We start from the raw sequence: 16,784 nt of genomic DNA, 5'->3' as shown, positions 1-16,784 counted from the left end.
GTCTGAGGATCTCAAATAACATAAAAGGATGATAAGGTGAACTTGAATCACGCTGTTAAATCCAACAAAAAGACAGAGCTAATCAAAAAGTGCAGGATTTCCAATGGCAGAATGAAACAGGAGCTCTCTGTTCACTCTGGTGTACAAAAGTGCCCAATTCAACAACAAAAATCCTTACATAATATAAGTCCTATTGTCAAGAAGTAAACACTATAAAACAAAGGATTAGATGTCAGATGTAATGTTTACCTATCCAGCAAAGTAAAGCAGATGTGACAAGTAGCCTTCAGCTGAAACTTGCTAAAGCTTTGTACAGACAGCAATCAGACATCAGGGGAAAATAGCATTCACACCTTTCTGTCAACATAGCAGATAAAAACACACTCAACAAGTTACAACTCGAAAACATAAATGACACTGTGGAAGTCAACAGTTATATCCCACAATGATTAAAACGTTCTGTATCTATTCATGTATCCTTGTATATAGGGCTGTGCAGTTAATAATAATCAAATCAAAATTGAAATCTGAATAACGGCAATTATCATATTATCAAATCAAAAGTTGCAATTATTTTGATAATAAATATCCTTCACAAACAAAACACCCAAACCTTTCTGAAACCAAAACAAAACTTCCTGTAATTTAGACCTAAACAAGTAAACAAGTACAGTAAACATGTATTCGTTTAGCAGTTCATATTATAATCAACTCTCAAATTTTAATGTTCCTGAGTGTGTTTAAAGGCCCATATTATGCTATTTTCTGATCTATGTTATAATGTTATTTCCTCATCAAAAGTTGTGTTGTGTTTGGTTTCACTTTGTTCCACCTTGTGATGTCGTGTGGAACAGGAAGTGCTCCAGTGTGTATTTAAACATACACCTTCACTAGAATCATGATTTTGATGATTTCAGGCAGCTGTTAACTTGAAAACTACCACTTCAGTACATTACAGGGTGGTACAGAGCATTTTGAGATTTTGAGATATAATAAAGAAGTACTCAAACATGCGTGAATGAAACAAAACACAACTCCAGGCATGTTTTTGAGAAGGTAACAACATTATAACAGCTGATTTTGGGCAATATAGGCCCCCTAATTTGTGCATTATGTACTGAATCCTGATTTGAAAGCATAAAGCCCAAATTCAATCACAGTACTTCAAATAAAGATAAAGTGTCTCTTTAATTTGCCTCTGTTTCTTTTAACATATCTCACTAGTAAGCAATCCTAATTACAGGCCTTCACAACACTATCTGACCTAAAAACAACTAATCAACAAAGCCAAGCAGTCACAATGTCCATGACAGAAGTAACAATTAAAACAAGCTCGACGTGTTTCTTTTGACTCCAAAGGAGAAACAAAGCCAGGATTAGTGCTTGCCTAAAGTCGATGAAGGTCATGAGCCACGCCAAGGCACCGGTCATTAGAGTGACCACAGGGGCTGCAGCTATTTGTAGACATCAATCAATACCATGTAAACCATCATTAGCACAGACATCTCCTTCATTATAGTCTCACGTGTCAGTAACAGATGACCTCACAATGAAAAAAAGTATACTTTGTTAAAGGAGACATCAAGCAAAATCGACTTTTCAGAGCTTTTAACCATGCTTTAATTGTTTTCCCTTCTCATCTTCCCACACACTGTTGTGATTACATTTACTTCAGTTAAATATTGTAAAGGAGCAAGTGGATATCAGTGCTACAGTTAGGAACAGGGAAATAATGATGCACGAGTATCATAGATTATAACTATAGCAGACATCATTTGCATTGGATGCCTTCTTTAACATTATAAACACATTAAAAGAAGACAATGACAATGCACGGCTGAAGCTTCAATACAGCTAATATTTTGAGTGTACAACTTCTTTTATTTAATTTTAGTACTTAGAAAACTACTGTAGTTAATAATTTTAAGACATGCAAAAAACTTTCATGGTAAAGAGAGAATATACCAAAATTGACTTTACCTTTGGAGTTGAAGAGGCGGGACCTCCTGCAGTTGTAGACCACTTCCTGTTGGCAGTGCTCAGAGCCCTCGACGATGGCCTGCAGTTGTTGAGTGGAGGTGCTGTAGTTGAGTTTCATAATGTGAGGCTTTAGGACAGAAGAGCCTTGAACTGTGACAGGAGCAGTGCTGTTGTGAGGTATCACTGTCCACACTCTTTCCTCTGAAATAAAAGTAAATAAAATATATTATTCCAAAGTATAATAAAATAACTAAACTATCTAAACTAATAATTTGTAGTGTAATGGTGGTAAAAGGAAAAAAAGAACTTCATGTTGGTAGTTTACTGAATAAAAACATTGCAAAACATTACACTAATTCCATGCAACTGTGCGACAGCCCTCTTTTCCTATATAAATGGTTAGTTTTCTCTTGAAGATGAGGTCCCGCGAGTGCAGCGTTCACAGCCTGTGACCACAAGAGCACAGCAGTGCTCTCCACATGAGTTGCACTTCTTAAAAATATGGGCCTGACACAGCAGCCTCAGTAGCTCCACGTGCAATCTGAGCAAGGCATAATGCTGCAGGTTTAAAAAGACACACCAGAAGACCTTTGAACTGATTTAGCCCAGAGCCATAACCAAGCACAGCACAGAAAAACAAAACTGCTCAGAGAAAGTGCTTATATTTTTATACTTCTATGCTCGCACACACTTTTGTGTCTCATTCTAATCGCAGACTCTGGCATTGAATGTTTTTTAGTAATTTTTTCTTGTTTTTCGAATCTGCAAGCATATGATACACAATTTTTGACCCATGCCCTTGACCCCCAACTGCCCAGCAAAAGGATAGTGTATGTCTGGGCACATAACAAAGAACCTTATCACAAGTGCTTACATCCATTTTAAAGTTTGGTCATTGGCCAGGTGAAAAGTCCTCCACTTTGAACAGAGTGGTTTGATGAGACTGTCCATTCCCCCTGCCCTTGGGATGTCACTGAGTAAATCCTGCCTTTACACCTCAATGGCACCATCACTTCTCCTCCTCGCACCAACTTTTTAGCACTTTTTGAAATTGGATGGCCGTGAATGGCATGTGGTGAAAATATAGAACAGTATGGACGTTTTTAAAAGTTATCAAGTTCACACATCACCAAGCATATCATCGCTAAGAAACTGTGTGTGGGCGACTATTATGATTTCTCAGTGGACAGAAAGTTAGAAAGTTGTTGTGGTTCAGATCAATCCAGCTCATAGTGTAAGTGAGTGGACAGTGGACTTTGAACTCCACAAAGTTGGAAAGAGTAAAAGAAGAAGTGATGACACCTGGAGTAATGCTGTCTCACCTGTCATGTTGCAGTACACCTGCGCAGGACCCAGGGGACCACTCCCATCAGGATCAATGGAGTAGAAGCCAGATGAGCTGCCTATCAGTTTGTATGCCTCACAAGATGCTTCATAGATGGCTGCGAAAAAAAACAAAAAAAACAAAACAAAGATACAAAAGTAAAGTTTTAAGTTTTTGTAAATAAATATTGCAACTCTTAAAAAATAACAAAAAACAAAGGGCTAACTCTAATAGATATCAAGTAAAGTATTTAGCAATAATAACATATTAAGAGCAATTTTTGGCTACTAGGTACAGCGTGCTTTAGTGCTGCTATAATAATTCAATAAAACATTATCACAACCACATTGTCACTAAGTATTTTTTCATAGATTCTGTTAAATACAGATGATTACCCAAAAGCGAAATCAGTTGCACATAAAAAGGTAAAATTGGGCTTTCTGTAAGTCAAAATTGCAACACTGAATCTTAATCAGAGCAGTTTTTGAGTAAATTGCTTGTACTCTATTCAAGAGACACTCTTCTGACTTGCAAATGGGAGAGCGTTTGGAAGCCTATAAACAAGAAATCAGTATTCTGGGGCACCCAAATCCAGCAGCTGTCTCCACTGTGCATATCAAGGAGAGAAGGGGTGCAGTAAGTCAAAAAAATGACACCCGCAAGGAAAAAACGTACTACATGCAAAGTCAGTGGAAAGTCATGGCAAAAAATAGATTTGAAATTTTAAAAGCAAGAATCTGGTGATGTTAAGGCTGTGTCAGGTAGAAAGTAGTGACATGCTGTTTCTACGCATTGACTAAAAAAGTGTGTCTGGGAGGGAGACAGGTGAAGACATCTGATGCTGATTCATGTAACACTAAGGCAGAGTGGATAAGGGCATGTATATCCAGGGAAGGGAGCAAGGAGGAGAGGAGGTGATGAAGTGCAACGCTCACAGTTGTGACAGGTGGCGCCGGAGTACCCCGTTCCAGAGCAGTCACAGGAGAAGGAGCTCCACGTTTGAGAGCAGCGGCCACCGTGTTCACACAGGTTTGGCAGACACCTGGGACGAGACAGAGGAGCAGGACTGAAGAATAGAGCCACACACCGAGTTCACTTTGTATACGCATGAATTTGCACAAAAGATGCTTCCACTACTTTTCATGGGTATGCACATACCAACAGACTAACAGAAGGAGCGCTGTAGAGTAGAGGGATGAGAGAAAGCCCCACCTACCTACCTCTCTCCTTAAACCATCTGTCACTAAACTCAACAGAACCTGCTCAAAGCACCACCTTTTCACAGAGCCTTGCTTAAACTTTGTGTTTAAAACTCCCCATTAAGTGTGTGTTAAAGTATGCATTTGATGTGTGTGGTCTTGAAGGTCCTATATTACACAAAATTAACTCTCGTGAGCTTAAGGCCATATTATAATGTTGTTACCTCCTAAAAAAATATACCTGGAGTTGTTCTTTTGTTTACATGTTTGAGTAACCCTTCATTATTTGTCTACATCTCCAAAGTTCAAAATGCTCTTTTCTACCTTGTGATGTCATGTAGTGGTAGTTTTCTAGTAAAAGACTAACTTTTACCTTTAGTTCAGACAGGCATTTGCAGGACTGTAATCAACCAAATGATTCTAGTAAATGTGTATGAGTTCAAAAACATGAATGAAACAAAAACAACTCCAGGTATGTTTTTGATGAGGAAACAGCTTTATAACATAGATGAGAAAATAGCGCAATATGGGCCCTTTAAATCTGACTTGAACAACTGTGCCTTATTCTCCCATGTTTTGTTAGATTCACTGCTACAAACACAGAAGCTTATACGAATAATACAACATTTCTATAGGTCCAAGCAGGCAATACCAAGCTATATTTCTTTGGACAGCATTTAGCAGCTGTACCAAAAATTAAGTATCTTCCCTGAACACTTTATATTAGCTGCCATCCCCTGTAGCACCCTGAAGCTTATTTAGTTAGAAACGTCTAATTGCCAGCAGCAAAGAATATAATTAATTTGGTATTTGTAAACACTTGTATTGTGGGAATTGAACAACTCAAACATTGTGTTTGCTTCAAGGTTATAAATGTTAATGGGATGATGACAGCAGGAGCATTTTAATTTTGTAAATTTTTACCAAAATGAATAATAAATGTTATAAATCAATGCTGGAGGTGAATGACAGCAATATAAAGATAATTTTTGATTAAAACCACTGTTAAAATGTTTTGACCTTTTCTACTGGATTCACAGGTCTGTTTATTTATTCATCCCAATGGCTCCTCTCACTTGTTTTTTGTTGTGATGTAAACCCTGGCTTGGGCCCTCATCGTAAAAAAGTCATTGTGTCTTTATTATGTGTTTGTGACGCTGGCACCCAAAAGCATGGAAAATGGGACTTTATACTGGCTGCCCTTGTCACCATTGAACGAGCTGACATATCTGTCTCTGTCCCTCTAAAAATAGTCTTCCCCATCACCTTCAGCCTGTTTATGGGATATTCGCCACAATAAGCGTTTCACAGAAAGTCCACACCACACTTGGTTGATTAATAGTCCCTTCCTCAAGCCTACTTGAGTTACACATAATTGCCGGCCTTTCAAGCGTGCATCTATAATTTCATACACTTTGAGCTCTCACCTATTAACTGCAGTGGAGCCCGCAAAACACGGATAAGGTTGCATTCACCAGTTTAATTACCATCAAAGCTATTCTGCTTTGTGGGTCGAACTTATGGCTCGTAAAATATCAGCACAATCTACCATAAAGACAGTAATTGAACAAAGGGAATATTCTTCTAGCTCAGTCTATAAATATATGTTCACATGTTGGTCAATGGTATTCATAGTTTGAAGATTTGTGGTCTAATCAATAGATCTTATTACAGAACGTAAAATACAATGGAAACTGGTAGACCCCCAAAGACTGATGGGGAGTTTTGACAGTGTGAGGGGTGAGAGCATTGGAGTGTGAAAATTCAATTCACTTTACATAACACAATTAACCTGGAGTTAATTTATTTTTTACTTAATGAAAAAATGGTAATTGCTTTTCAATATTGACTCTATATTCCAGGCAGTGATTGGAGAGAATAATTTTTGCTCCCAAGAAAGTACGTGCAAAACCATATGGGGTGGGATATTGCTTCATATTTATTACGCTTGTTGGTACCAGACAAAAAGCATGTTGGTGAAATCAAAGCATAATATATATGTAATATACACACTGCACAGTCAAAAGTTGGACACCAAACTTTTGACTGTGCTGTTTAAACATATGTACATGACCAGTCAAAAGTCTGAACACACCGATATATGAGAGGATTTGGTATGTATGTAAAAAAAAAAAAAAAGATGGCATATGGTGCGATGAGAAACTTTTATATGTGACAAGATCTTGTGCCACAAGATAGAGAAGAGTGAAGCTGAGTCTTTATTCTCTGTCTGTACATTTGGCACAGATGTGAAAGGGTTAGGTTACAGATCTTTGAACAGATGCTGTTGAAATAGCTCTCGGCCCAAGCCCATAAAGAATTTTAGCAACACTTTTGTCGACCACATGCTAAAATTTTGGTTATATTTTAATTTGACTCCCTCAAACATAAGGTACAGACTGTTTGACGGACTTTCTAATAGGGCTGTCTCTGAAGTGCCCTTCAAAGCCTCAGATCCATATGGTACTTCATTTTATCTGTTTTCAGCACCACTTCAAACGTGTAACTGAACCCTCAGTTGCTATGGTGACATGATTCTTGACTCATCACATGCCATAAAATTACAGCCTGTTCATTCAAAACTATATTTGTTTTGTCTTATCCTTTCTGATGTTGCCACAGCAAAGCACCATGCCTCAGCGTTCAGTTATTTACATGGTTTGCTGAAGGTTTTACATCGAGGCCTGTTCTGGAACTACAGTCTCTCTGTCTAGGCTTGGGTGTGGCACAAACTGACAACAGGGTAAATGTCTATAAAATATATCCTATTACTCAGCTGTGCCCACATAAAAGACTATCTCTCTCCATCCATCAGTGTGGTTTAGCCCAGTGACAGGACAGATGTTGTGCTGCCCATGCAATGACAGTGAGCCGTCTGTGCTGAAAACAGGTAATGTGAATGTGACAACAGAGCAGTGGCCTGCAGGCACATCCAGCAGTCTGCTCTCCTCCCTCTGCATGTGACATATACACACTGTTGTGTCAGTTATGTTTACAGAGCCCAAAGCTGTGCAGGGTAATGAGGTTAGCATGGCATGCAGGACAGTGGGGAGCAGCTTGTTAGCATAGTCCTCTGCCAGGGATGGTGTTACCAAGTTCCTGTTGCAATTTAATTGGATGATCCTGTCAGTGTGTTTTTCTCTCCAGGACAAGTTGTCAGTGACTTTTAGGCGGCTGTGCAGACAACACCCTGTCATCTCCGAATTAACAATGTGGCCACAAATGACTCTGCTGCCAGCTCAAACACCGCTCCACACACAGCTATTTCTGACACAGGACTGTTTGACTGAATGGTAAAATCTTCACTGCCGTTTCTCTATTTCTTCAAATAAAAGTTCACTCAACTTACCTGTCTCTTATATTGCATGTATGAAACTGAAGCTCATTATAATTTCCCAGCAGCCCTTGCTGTACGTGACTGAGGTCCATTGTCTGGCTGTTGATGAATATAAGCTGCAAACAGCCCTGGAAGGCTGGAGTGGTGCGCTGACACTCCACAGTGGGGCAGCCTGAGTGGTGAAAAATGCACACATGTAAATTCTCCATTATCATAATCTCTATTAACATAATATTACCATGCAAAACGGAAACACAAAGAGCTAATTATTTTACACATTGTACAGGGCTATTAGGGCTACAAAGCCACTCATGCTGAAACAATCATTGTAAATTACAAACACTGCTCCTAATACAGAAATACATCTAAATCATTACCAATGAAATATATCCCCACAGCCTTGGTGATATTGAGGAAAATATCCTAAAGGCAATTTTATCTGACTAATTTATCAGGAATGTGTGAACATGGTGGAAAATGTTGAGCCTGAAATTCAAGTACGGCACAAATGCACTGAACATGTACATGTAGAAACGGAATTTATATCACAGGTTTGTTTATTTTTATTATCTTGCTGTATTATAATTGAATTAACATATCTCCGACTCCCCACATAACATGTATCAAACACATATATTGATAAGTCTATGTATTACTGTTTAAAAACAAATCACTGAACTCTTCTGGCTGAACAGAGCCCACTTTAAGGTTAAGGGCTAAGGTTAAATTAAGGTTATGTGGGCTTTATTCATTATTCACCAACCTCCAAAATAGAAGTTTCCTTTGACTTCCAGTTTTTCCCATAATTCCACAGTGGAGGGGGGCTCCTTGTCTACTGATAAGGTGATCTGCAGGTTCTTTGAGTCCAAGCGTACAGAGTGCCACAGCCCATCATTCAGAGTGTGACCTACGAAAGAAACAAAATATATAAATATAAAAAAATATATAACTTAAATCAGCAGTGTTGAAAAAATCCTGATCAAACTGTGTTGAAATCCAAGTCAAGTAACTGATGACAATATGTGTATCATATAAATTGCTGTTATGTTACATTGTTTTGCTAGTATTAGATTTGCAAACAATCTATTGGGCACTAACACATGAAAGAAGAACTAAATAGAAATGCCAATACAAAAATCCCCTGCACTTCAATGTTTGTTTAGAGAGTTATTAAAAACACTGGATATTTAGTTGTGTTGCAGGGCATTCAAACGTCCAAGTAATTTGAATCCATTGCAATCTGACAAATGCGAGAAATCAAGAAGCAATTTTGGTTTTGATTGCCATGTGTGCAGCTCCTATGTTTGTGAAGTCAGATCTATTGCTTTTACTAGTTTATGTATTGGACCCTGCCATGTTTTCCAATTAAACCACTTATAAATATATGCTACTTGCAGTAGATGAGCACAACTTTGCACTCACTTGTTCTCACTTCTCTTGTCAACAGCTTATTAATTGCTTCATTCACTTGCATAAATCCCTGTATGAAACTTGTACAAAATAAATGGTAAAGGCCTTTCAGAAAGCTAGCATCTGAATAAGGTGCAATGTACTTCACAGATATAGTTAATGTTTTCCTTTCTGTGTCACGAAATGATGTATAGTCTAATTTCCATTTGAGATGTGCAGCACGTATCTGAGCACTTAACCTGTGGCCTGTCTGTTTTTTTATCTTCACACATACAAATAAAGTCATAATGACGCATAATGGGCAGAGATGCAAACGCGTGTTATGAATTTTTATAACAACTTTTTTTTCCTCCAATGACTGTTACTGCTGAATGTCATCATACCAATTGCTTTGAAGGCAATCCTGACTATCCAATCGTCTCCTGATAATCACAATAGTGTAATGTAGTTTCCATGGGTTCTCTTAGAAATTGTTTAAAGTCATCTTCTTCTGCACAATTCTGAACGAGGCCTAAAACAATGAAGTCTGGAAGCTCAATTCATCTGAGCCAAAAGGCATTTCTTTTTAATCAACGCTGACAACTAACCTCGCAGCTATCAAGAGGACAACGGCATGATAAAAAACCTGAGCCACACTTGTGCGCAGACTAAATTAGCATCTAAATGAGGCCAGGCTGTAGCTCCCAGACTCCACACGCTGGACATTTTTCACCTAAAAAAAAAAAAAAAAAAAGATTTTTCTAAAGCTCCAGGGAAAACTTGAGATTCTTGCTCAGACTGTGCTGATGCCTGTCGCTAACAGCAAGCTCTTTTATCCCAGAAGGATGTTAGTGCCAAAGGCGTTTTTTATACAGGCCATTGACTGTTTCATGGAATAACTACGGAAGCCTCTAGGGACAACTGCCAGGCGGCGTTTGGAGATCCTCGTCTTCTTAAGGTCATGTTTCCCTCGCCTCTGTCCAAACTTGTCAAATCAAGATGCCTAATTTGCTTTTAAAAAATCCCACAAGTATTGTATGTAAATCTCCCACAAGTTACAAAATAAAACATTTGTCTCGCCTTTTCCAGTCTGTTGCCTCCGGTAAATTTACATCAGACAATGTGTGTACTGTTGCTGTCTGGAGATGTTAGGCTTAAATTTAAATAATCCTCTGTTAGTCATTTCTGTGTCGGTGGACTAATGCTGTCACAATACAATTTCGATCAAATTTCAAACTTGATTGCGATACTAAGGAATAGGCTTGATACTCAGTACCAATACCTATACCACAGGGTAAGAAAAACACACATTCTTTAAACAACAGAAGGTAATTTTCAACCTTAAATCATAGTACTTTCTTTAATATTACATGTGGTATTATATCTATCTCTCAGTAGTCCAGGAAGTTTCCATAGTCGATGTGGTCTTAGTCAAAATCGCTCAAATCTGATTCTAGTCATTTCAGATATGTTTACAGTGAATCAATATAGTAAACATGGTGAGTGATGTTATTAATGCCTGGTTTAAAGGCTTCATATATTTTAGATTCAGTTTATGTACATCTTCCCTTATAACCTGTTTTACACAATAAACAATAATGGCAAGCTAGATCTTCCCAGAATCTACAAAGTTTAAAAGACATTTAGTACATGTATATATATTGTGCCAATACATTTGACCTTACTTTATGCATAAAATATAATATCTGACTCTATAAACGTTTTTTGAAGATTATGATGACTTTTGTTTTTCCACAGTGTAACGTTTGCTCATGAACTCTTGAGAGGTTTGCTTGGTTTCATTGTTGAACCTTTAATTAAAATCCAGACAAAGTTACAGAAATATACCTCAAGTTTCAAAACTATAAATTAAAAGTCAAAATCATACATCAAATTTCCTCAGTTTAATCATAATAAGTGCATCTAAACATTTTCACCCAGCATCAGAATTCCAACTCTGGATGTTAAGGGACAAAACAAAATCCCATATATCTCAATTGCAACACCTTAAAAATTCTGACTCCATTTGAGAAAAGTGCTGCACTCAGGTTAACCTTACAGCACAGTTCACACATAATAAGTAATGATCCTCTGAATGTCAATTACAATGCATAAAATAAAACCATTTATAGCCAATAAATATTTGATGGTATACCATTAGCAGCACTCATCGATGGAATATGTGAGTATCAGCATGCATTATTAAAGTCTACAAGTGTCAATGAGCAAGTAGAGTGTACTCACCAGTGAAGACTTCTGACTTCTGCCTGGCGGGGGTCTGCAAGGTCAAAAGTAGTCGAGAGTCACTGAGGCGTAGGTCCAGTCTTTGGGGGTCCGGACTCAGCGGCACAGATAGGAGCAGCCCATCTGCGTTCCACGTCCTAAAGTGGAAGTGCACTGAAAAGCTCCCCGGAGGAGCAGTTGTCGTGGGTGACGGGAGAGACAAGAAGCTGCTACTGGAGCTCAGGAAGGTGCAGGCGCCCAGCTGGGGCACGGAGCACTGGAAGGTGACGTTCCCCTGAGGAGGGCAAATCAAAGGCAGGATGTGAGTGTGAATGTAAACTTTGATTTGAACTGTTCTTTTCCCTTAAGTGCTTGTAAAGCTAATCAGATCATTGAATTTCTTTGATCTAATAGGGAATTCAGTGTGAACAAGTTTCAAAGTTGAATTGCAACCTGGCAAAACCTTATTTAGTACAAAGTTTACCTAATTGTTCTTGCTTAGTGAATCTGTTTTAAAATTTGTGTTAAATAGTGTAATCCTGGTTTAAACCAAGCAAACCCATATGTTATTCCAGTGGTGTGTGGTCAGACAATCAAGGCAAGCAGTACTTGACCAGTAAAATCTAAAATCATGTCTGTAGCTGTGGCTAGCTTCTGCTGTTTGAAGCATGGCTGAGGTCACCTTTACTGCACCCTACTGGCCACTGAGCAGACTGCAGAAAGTGCGGTTCTGAACTTCTCATTAACTTGTGTTGTTGTTGTGCTCTGCTACAGAGGCCTGGCTCCACATCTCTACATGCTCTTTTCCAACCGGAGAGGCCAGATAGTTGTTTTAGAGAATTGTACATGTATACTGAGGACACAGTAGGCTGAAATGGGACTCAAACAGGAATCTGGAGGAATTGGACATGTGAGGTGATTTCATGTATGTGCCCATGTGCAGCAGAAGATGACAACAACAGCTCCAACCTTCAACACTTGGGTCTAAAAGTAACTAGCTTTTAGCGACAAGTCATCATTTGCAAATTCTGCATTATAAGTTCATCTGTCTGACCAGTGCACCTTTCTGACCAGTGCACTGATGTCAGTATCTCATATCTTAGTTAGTATCTCTTACATATTCATAAATGTACATTTTGTGTAGCAAGTGCATTGCACATCTGTAAAGCTGCCATATGTCACCCATGATTTCTAGATGCATAATAATAATAATAATAATAACAGAGATAACAACAGGAATGAAGGTTCAGCTGCAGATACAAGATGTGGGAGTAGGGCAAATCTGTGAAGAAACAAATAGCCCATAAACAATGTGTCAAATACAGGGTGTCAAATACAGTCCAGTACATACAAATATTAATAAACTATGTAGGTCTAGACTTCTCTTAAAGCTCAGCATATGCATTTAATATTTCTATAAAAAATTACACTGTGCAATGTAGTTAGTATAAAAAGTGGTATCATTAAATTATCATCAACTAAAGATTGATGTCCACTTCAAGTCTGCTTGCCTACCTACAAAAGTGACCGCACGCTAGTGGGTTATTCTGATATATCTGATTTGGTTTCTTGTCATATTAAAATAGTAACTTGAATGTATTTAAGACAGTAAGGTCAGCATTATTGATTTATAAGGACATACAGGCTTATTTTTTTATGAAATGGGAATTCAAAAATAGCACTCTATATAGTACGTGCATCCAGTGAATTGTACTGCAGAGACTTTGGGTCAAAGCCATGAAGGTTATGTCTTAATGACACTCAGACTAAATGGAGTCTTTCTTGTGGTTACATTTGTCCTAAACCAACACATTCACTTTAAAAGGTAATAAAAGTTTCATTCAGATGTCTCAGTTTAATTTAGCACAGAGCAGAGGTGGTATTAGGTGTATGTGCCAAAGGCTGGGGTCACAGTCCTATCAGTGCTAAGCCTAGGGCAGCTTTAAGCAATCACCACTGTGTGCCTCTCAATCGCACTCCCTTCTTCTCCACCTCAGGGAAAGTGTCCCATTGAAATTCCATTACAGCCTCCATCATGGCCGCCGCCCTCGCCCCACCTCCTCTTGCAGCTGTCGGTAAAAGTCTTTTTAAAGCAGCAATCAGACTGGGAGAGGTAGGGAGGTGTCTGTGTGATCAGATGTGGCTTGTGGCACTTTGAATGGTCACTGTGATTTCTGTGAGAGAACGCTGAGCTGTTTAAAGCAATCCATTCACAGTTAGTGATAATGTCGCTGCTAAAATGACTTTGGGCCCTGGTCATTTGTAGAGTTAAAACTAAATCAAAGTTGGTAATCTGTTTAGACAGTTCAGCAAATGCTAACATGATTAAATGCTACTATAATGGATTGTGTACAGCTTGAGTGTGTCTACTCTCATCTGTTGCAATCTCAGCCTCAGTTGTAGTTGTAATACAAACAGGAGTGAAGATAATGATGCCAAGGCACTCTATACATTTACTTTGCAATCAGCTCCAAGATTGTGAAATAATATATATTGGTACCACTTAATAATAACTACTTTAATAGCAATAACAAAGGTCTTAGAATAGTTTATTAAGAATGATTAGGCTTAGTAACTACTTGAGTTAGGTTTTAGAAGTCTTAATTAAAGGTGCATTGTGTAACCTTTCTGGTAGAGGTTTTTCCCTGAATGTTCCACAGTATGGCATTTAATTTAAACTATCTTCATGGAGACAGGCAGCCACATCACTAGACCAATTTACAGGTCAGATCAGGTCAGATGAATGTTTTTGTTGTAGTTTTGAGAAATAAAAACTCCTATAATTGATTAAATGCAAGATATATTTGTTTGATGCCATACTGTGGAACATTCCAGGCAAAGCAATAACATCTCCATGGAGATAAACAGATGGCATACCCTCCACCAGAAAATTTACACAGTGTCTTATAAGTGTAGTGATTATATACTAAACATAATCATTATTTTATATACTATTTGTTCATTTTGAATTAAGTTTTTGTTCATGATTTATTTAGGCTAATTAATGCGCAGTATTATTATTAAGAGTTGTCTATATTTTTTTGACTGCTAATTGTTGTTCCTATGTACTGTGTATCTTTGGTTTTCATTGAAACTGAAACTCTTCTATAGGTACTGAACAGATCCAATCTTTGTTCAACAGCACAAAATGCATCCTGTCCTCCTATACGTGTATCTTTTTCAAATCTCTAAATCAATTTCCATACAGTACATGAAGGATCATGTAGCACTGTGCATTAACCTTTAACTCCTTATATAAGGTATACCGTGGTGCAATAAAACATAACACACTTAGAAGCTCAAGATAGAACATACCAACAAGTCTAAGCAGACAGAGATTGGCACAGTGTTGCTGGCTTAAACTCTACTTCAAAGGTGCATTGAGCAGCTTTTCTGGTGGAGAGTCCATCAAATGCTTTTCTCCACGAGGTGTTAATGCTTTGTCTGGAATGTTTCATAGCATGGCATTACATCTTTCTATCATCATGGAGACCTTCTTTTCTAGGCATTTTTGAGCTATAAAACTACCTGTAATTCAATAAATATAAGGTAGAACTGTTTAATGCCATACTGTGGAACATTCCAGGCAAAGAAATGACATTTCTCCAAACAAAAAGTTACATAGTGCACTTTTAAATGAATTGAGTTTCTTACAATACATTCATTATGCATTTTTATTTAAATTAATTCATAATAACACAATATTTTCTGTTGGAAAATTGGTATGGAAATCTATTCATTACACTTGGAGGACGATCATAAAAGGAAGCTTGGCTGAATTTTAGAAGTGAAATGGATGCAGGCAGAAGGAGCCCTCAAGGAGCTCTCAAAGTGCACACATCGTGATATGTAACCCGGCTCGGACAGTGGAGATGTTATCATGTGGACTCAAACTCACCACACTGTGTATCTGTGGCTTGCGTCTCTTGGCGAGGTCGATGATATTGATCCCGTTGTAGTATAAGTTCTCCATGCAGCCGTGGAAGTTTTTTCGGAGGAATGTACCAGGCTTACCGGGCAGAGGAATGCCACCAAAACTCAGCTGCAAGCACAGAAACATAGCACATAAAGACAATACATATAATGTACCACCATGTAAATAATAGTTGCAAATGACATTTTTCTGGACGTTTAAACCTTCATTTAATAGAGATGTAACAATAACCGAAATGTCGTGGTATCATATCGTCAAAAGTCTCACAATGATATTATGGGCTGTCACAATATATCGAATCACAAGTTTCTTTGCGTAAATGCATGGTTTTATCACATGGTTTTATAGCAACAGCGTATAAACATAGAGAACTACATATCCCATGATTCATTTCAGTGCAGACATGAAGAAATATGTTTTTTACTTGAATTCTTGGGATTATGACAGAAATAATTCACACCAAAATCTTGTCAAGGTATTTTAAAAGCAAAAAAGTGTCCCATCTTTAACTATTAGCCTCTTCAAAATATCGCAATAAATATCATACAATAAGATGCATATCATGATAATACTGTACTGTGAGATTTGGATATTGTTACTTTCCTCGAATATGACAATAAATGTTGCACCAAATGACTGGTCAAAGCATTTTATAATGTCAGTCTTGTTATTATAGATTATATTATAGATATCCCATGATATCGCAATAAATATCGTACGGTAAGGTTCATTCCGTGACAATATCGTATCGTGGGACTTGAATATCGTTACACCCCTATCATTTAACAAAATAAAGATGTTTCAGATTCAAGATTGTATTGTCACTGCCATAGGAAAAAAACAAAATTATGTTTAGAGCATCACGCACTGCATAGTTTTGATGTAAAGTGCAATACCAAAGGTGCAAGACCCCATCCCATCACCCCATTAATAACCCCAGTGTAAACACAATAAAAACTTCAGCCTATGCAATAAACAGTAACAGTGTCTGCCGCAGCATAAAGGGCAGATCAGAATTAAAGTGCATCACAGGGACATATAGTTAGATATTAGAGGTTGACTGATATGGGTTTTTCATGGCTGGTGCCGATACTGGTTGTTTAGAATCTGGAGCAACGGATCGCTGAAAAGCTCTGCCGATATTTATGGGCTGATATGTTGGACCAATTTTCATTATTTTCCACAAAGTACGCAAAACCACAGATCTGTAAGAGAGCTGCGTAGTCATATTTTGTGTATTAAAGTGTTGACATAAAGTTGTGTGTGTATTGTTAGGCAGCAGATTGACCAAAACAAAATATCGGTTTAGGCTGGAGATTTAAGGCCAGTGGCTGATATGCTAATAAGTGGAGTTGTTTGTCATTATACAACAATGCAAAGTTCAGTTCAAAGCATTGT

The 16,784-nt window shown here is 37.9% G+C and overlaps 1 protein-coding gene across 2 annotated transcripts in view; it reads right to left on the bottom strand.

The window, feature by feature from the left end:
• The window catches only part of LOC110156156 (contactin-associated protein-like 5), a 73,799-nt gene that overhangs the window by 29,130 nt on the left and 27,885 nt on the right, over positions 1–16,784 (bottom strand). For both annotated transcript variants that reach the window (XM_055149598.1, XM_055149603.1), the window contains exons 5-11: positions 15,351–15,494; positions 11,474–11,747; positions 8,604–8,747; positions 7,853–8,012; positions 4,240–4,346; positions 3,303–3,422; positions 1,981–2,181 (exon numbers count right to left, since the gene is read on the bottom strand). In XM_055149598.1, the coding sequence (XP_055005573.1) occupies positions 1,981–2,181; positions 3,303–3,422; positions 4,240–4,346; positions 7,853–8,012; positions 8,604–8,747; positions 11,474–11,747; positions 15,351–15,494 (1,150 nt within the window). The remainder of the gene's footprint in view (positions 1–1,980; positions 2,182–3,302; positions 3,423–4,239; positions 4,347–7,852; positions 8,013–8,603; positions 8,748–11,473; positions 11,748–15,350; positions 15,495–16,784) is intronic.

This window comes from Boleophthalmus pectinirostris, unplaced genomic scaffold (assembly GCF_026225935.1).
Source record: "Boleophthalmus pectinirostris isolate CB_2022bp ecotype Guang Dong unplaced genomic scaffold, ASM2622593v1 HiC_scaffold_1, whole genome shotgun sequence".
In the NCBI taxonomy this organism is placed as follows: Eukaryota; Metazoa; Chordata; class Actinopteri; order Gobiiformes; family Gobiidae; genus Boleophthalmus; species Boleophthalmus pectinirostris.
The sequence above is the reverse complement of the archived record's forward strand: the minus strand, read 5'-3'. Positions and strand labels throughout refer to the sequence as shown.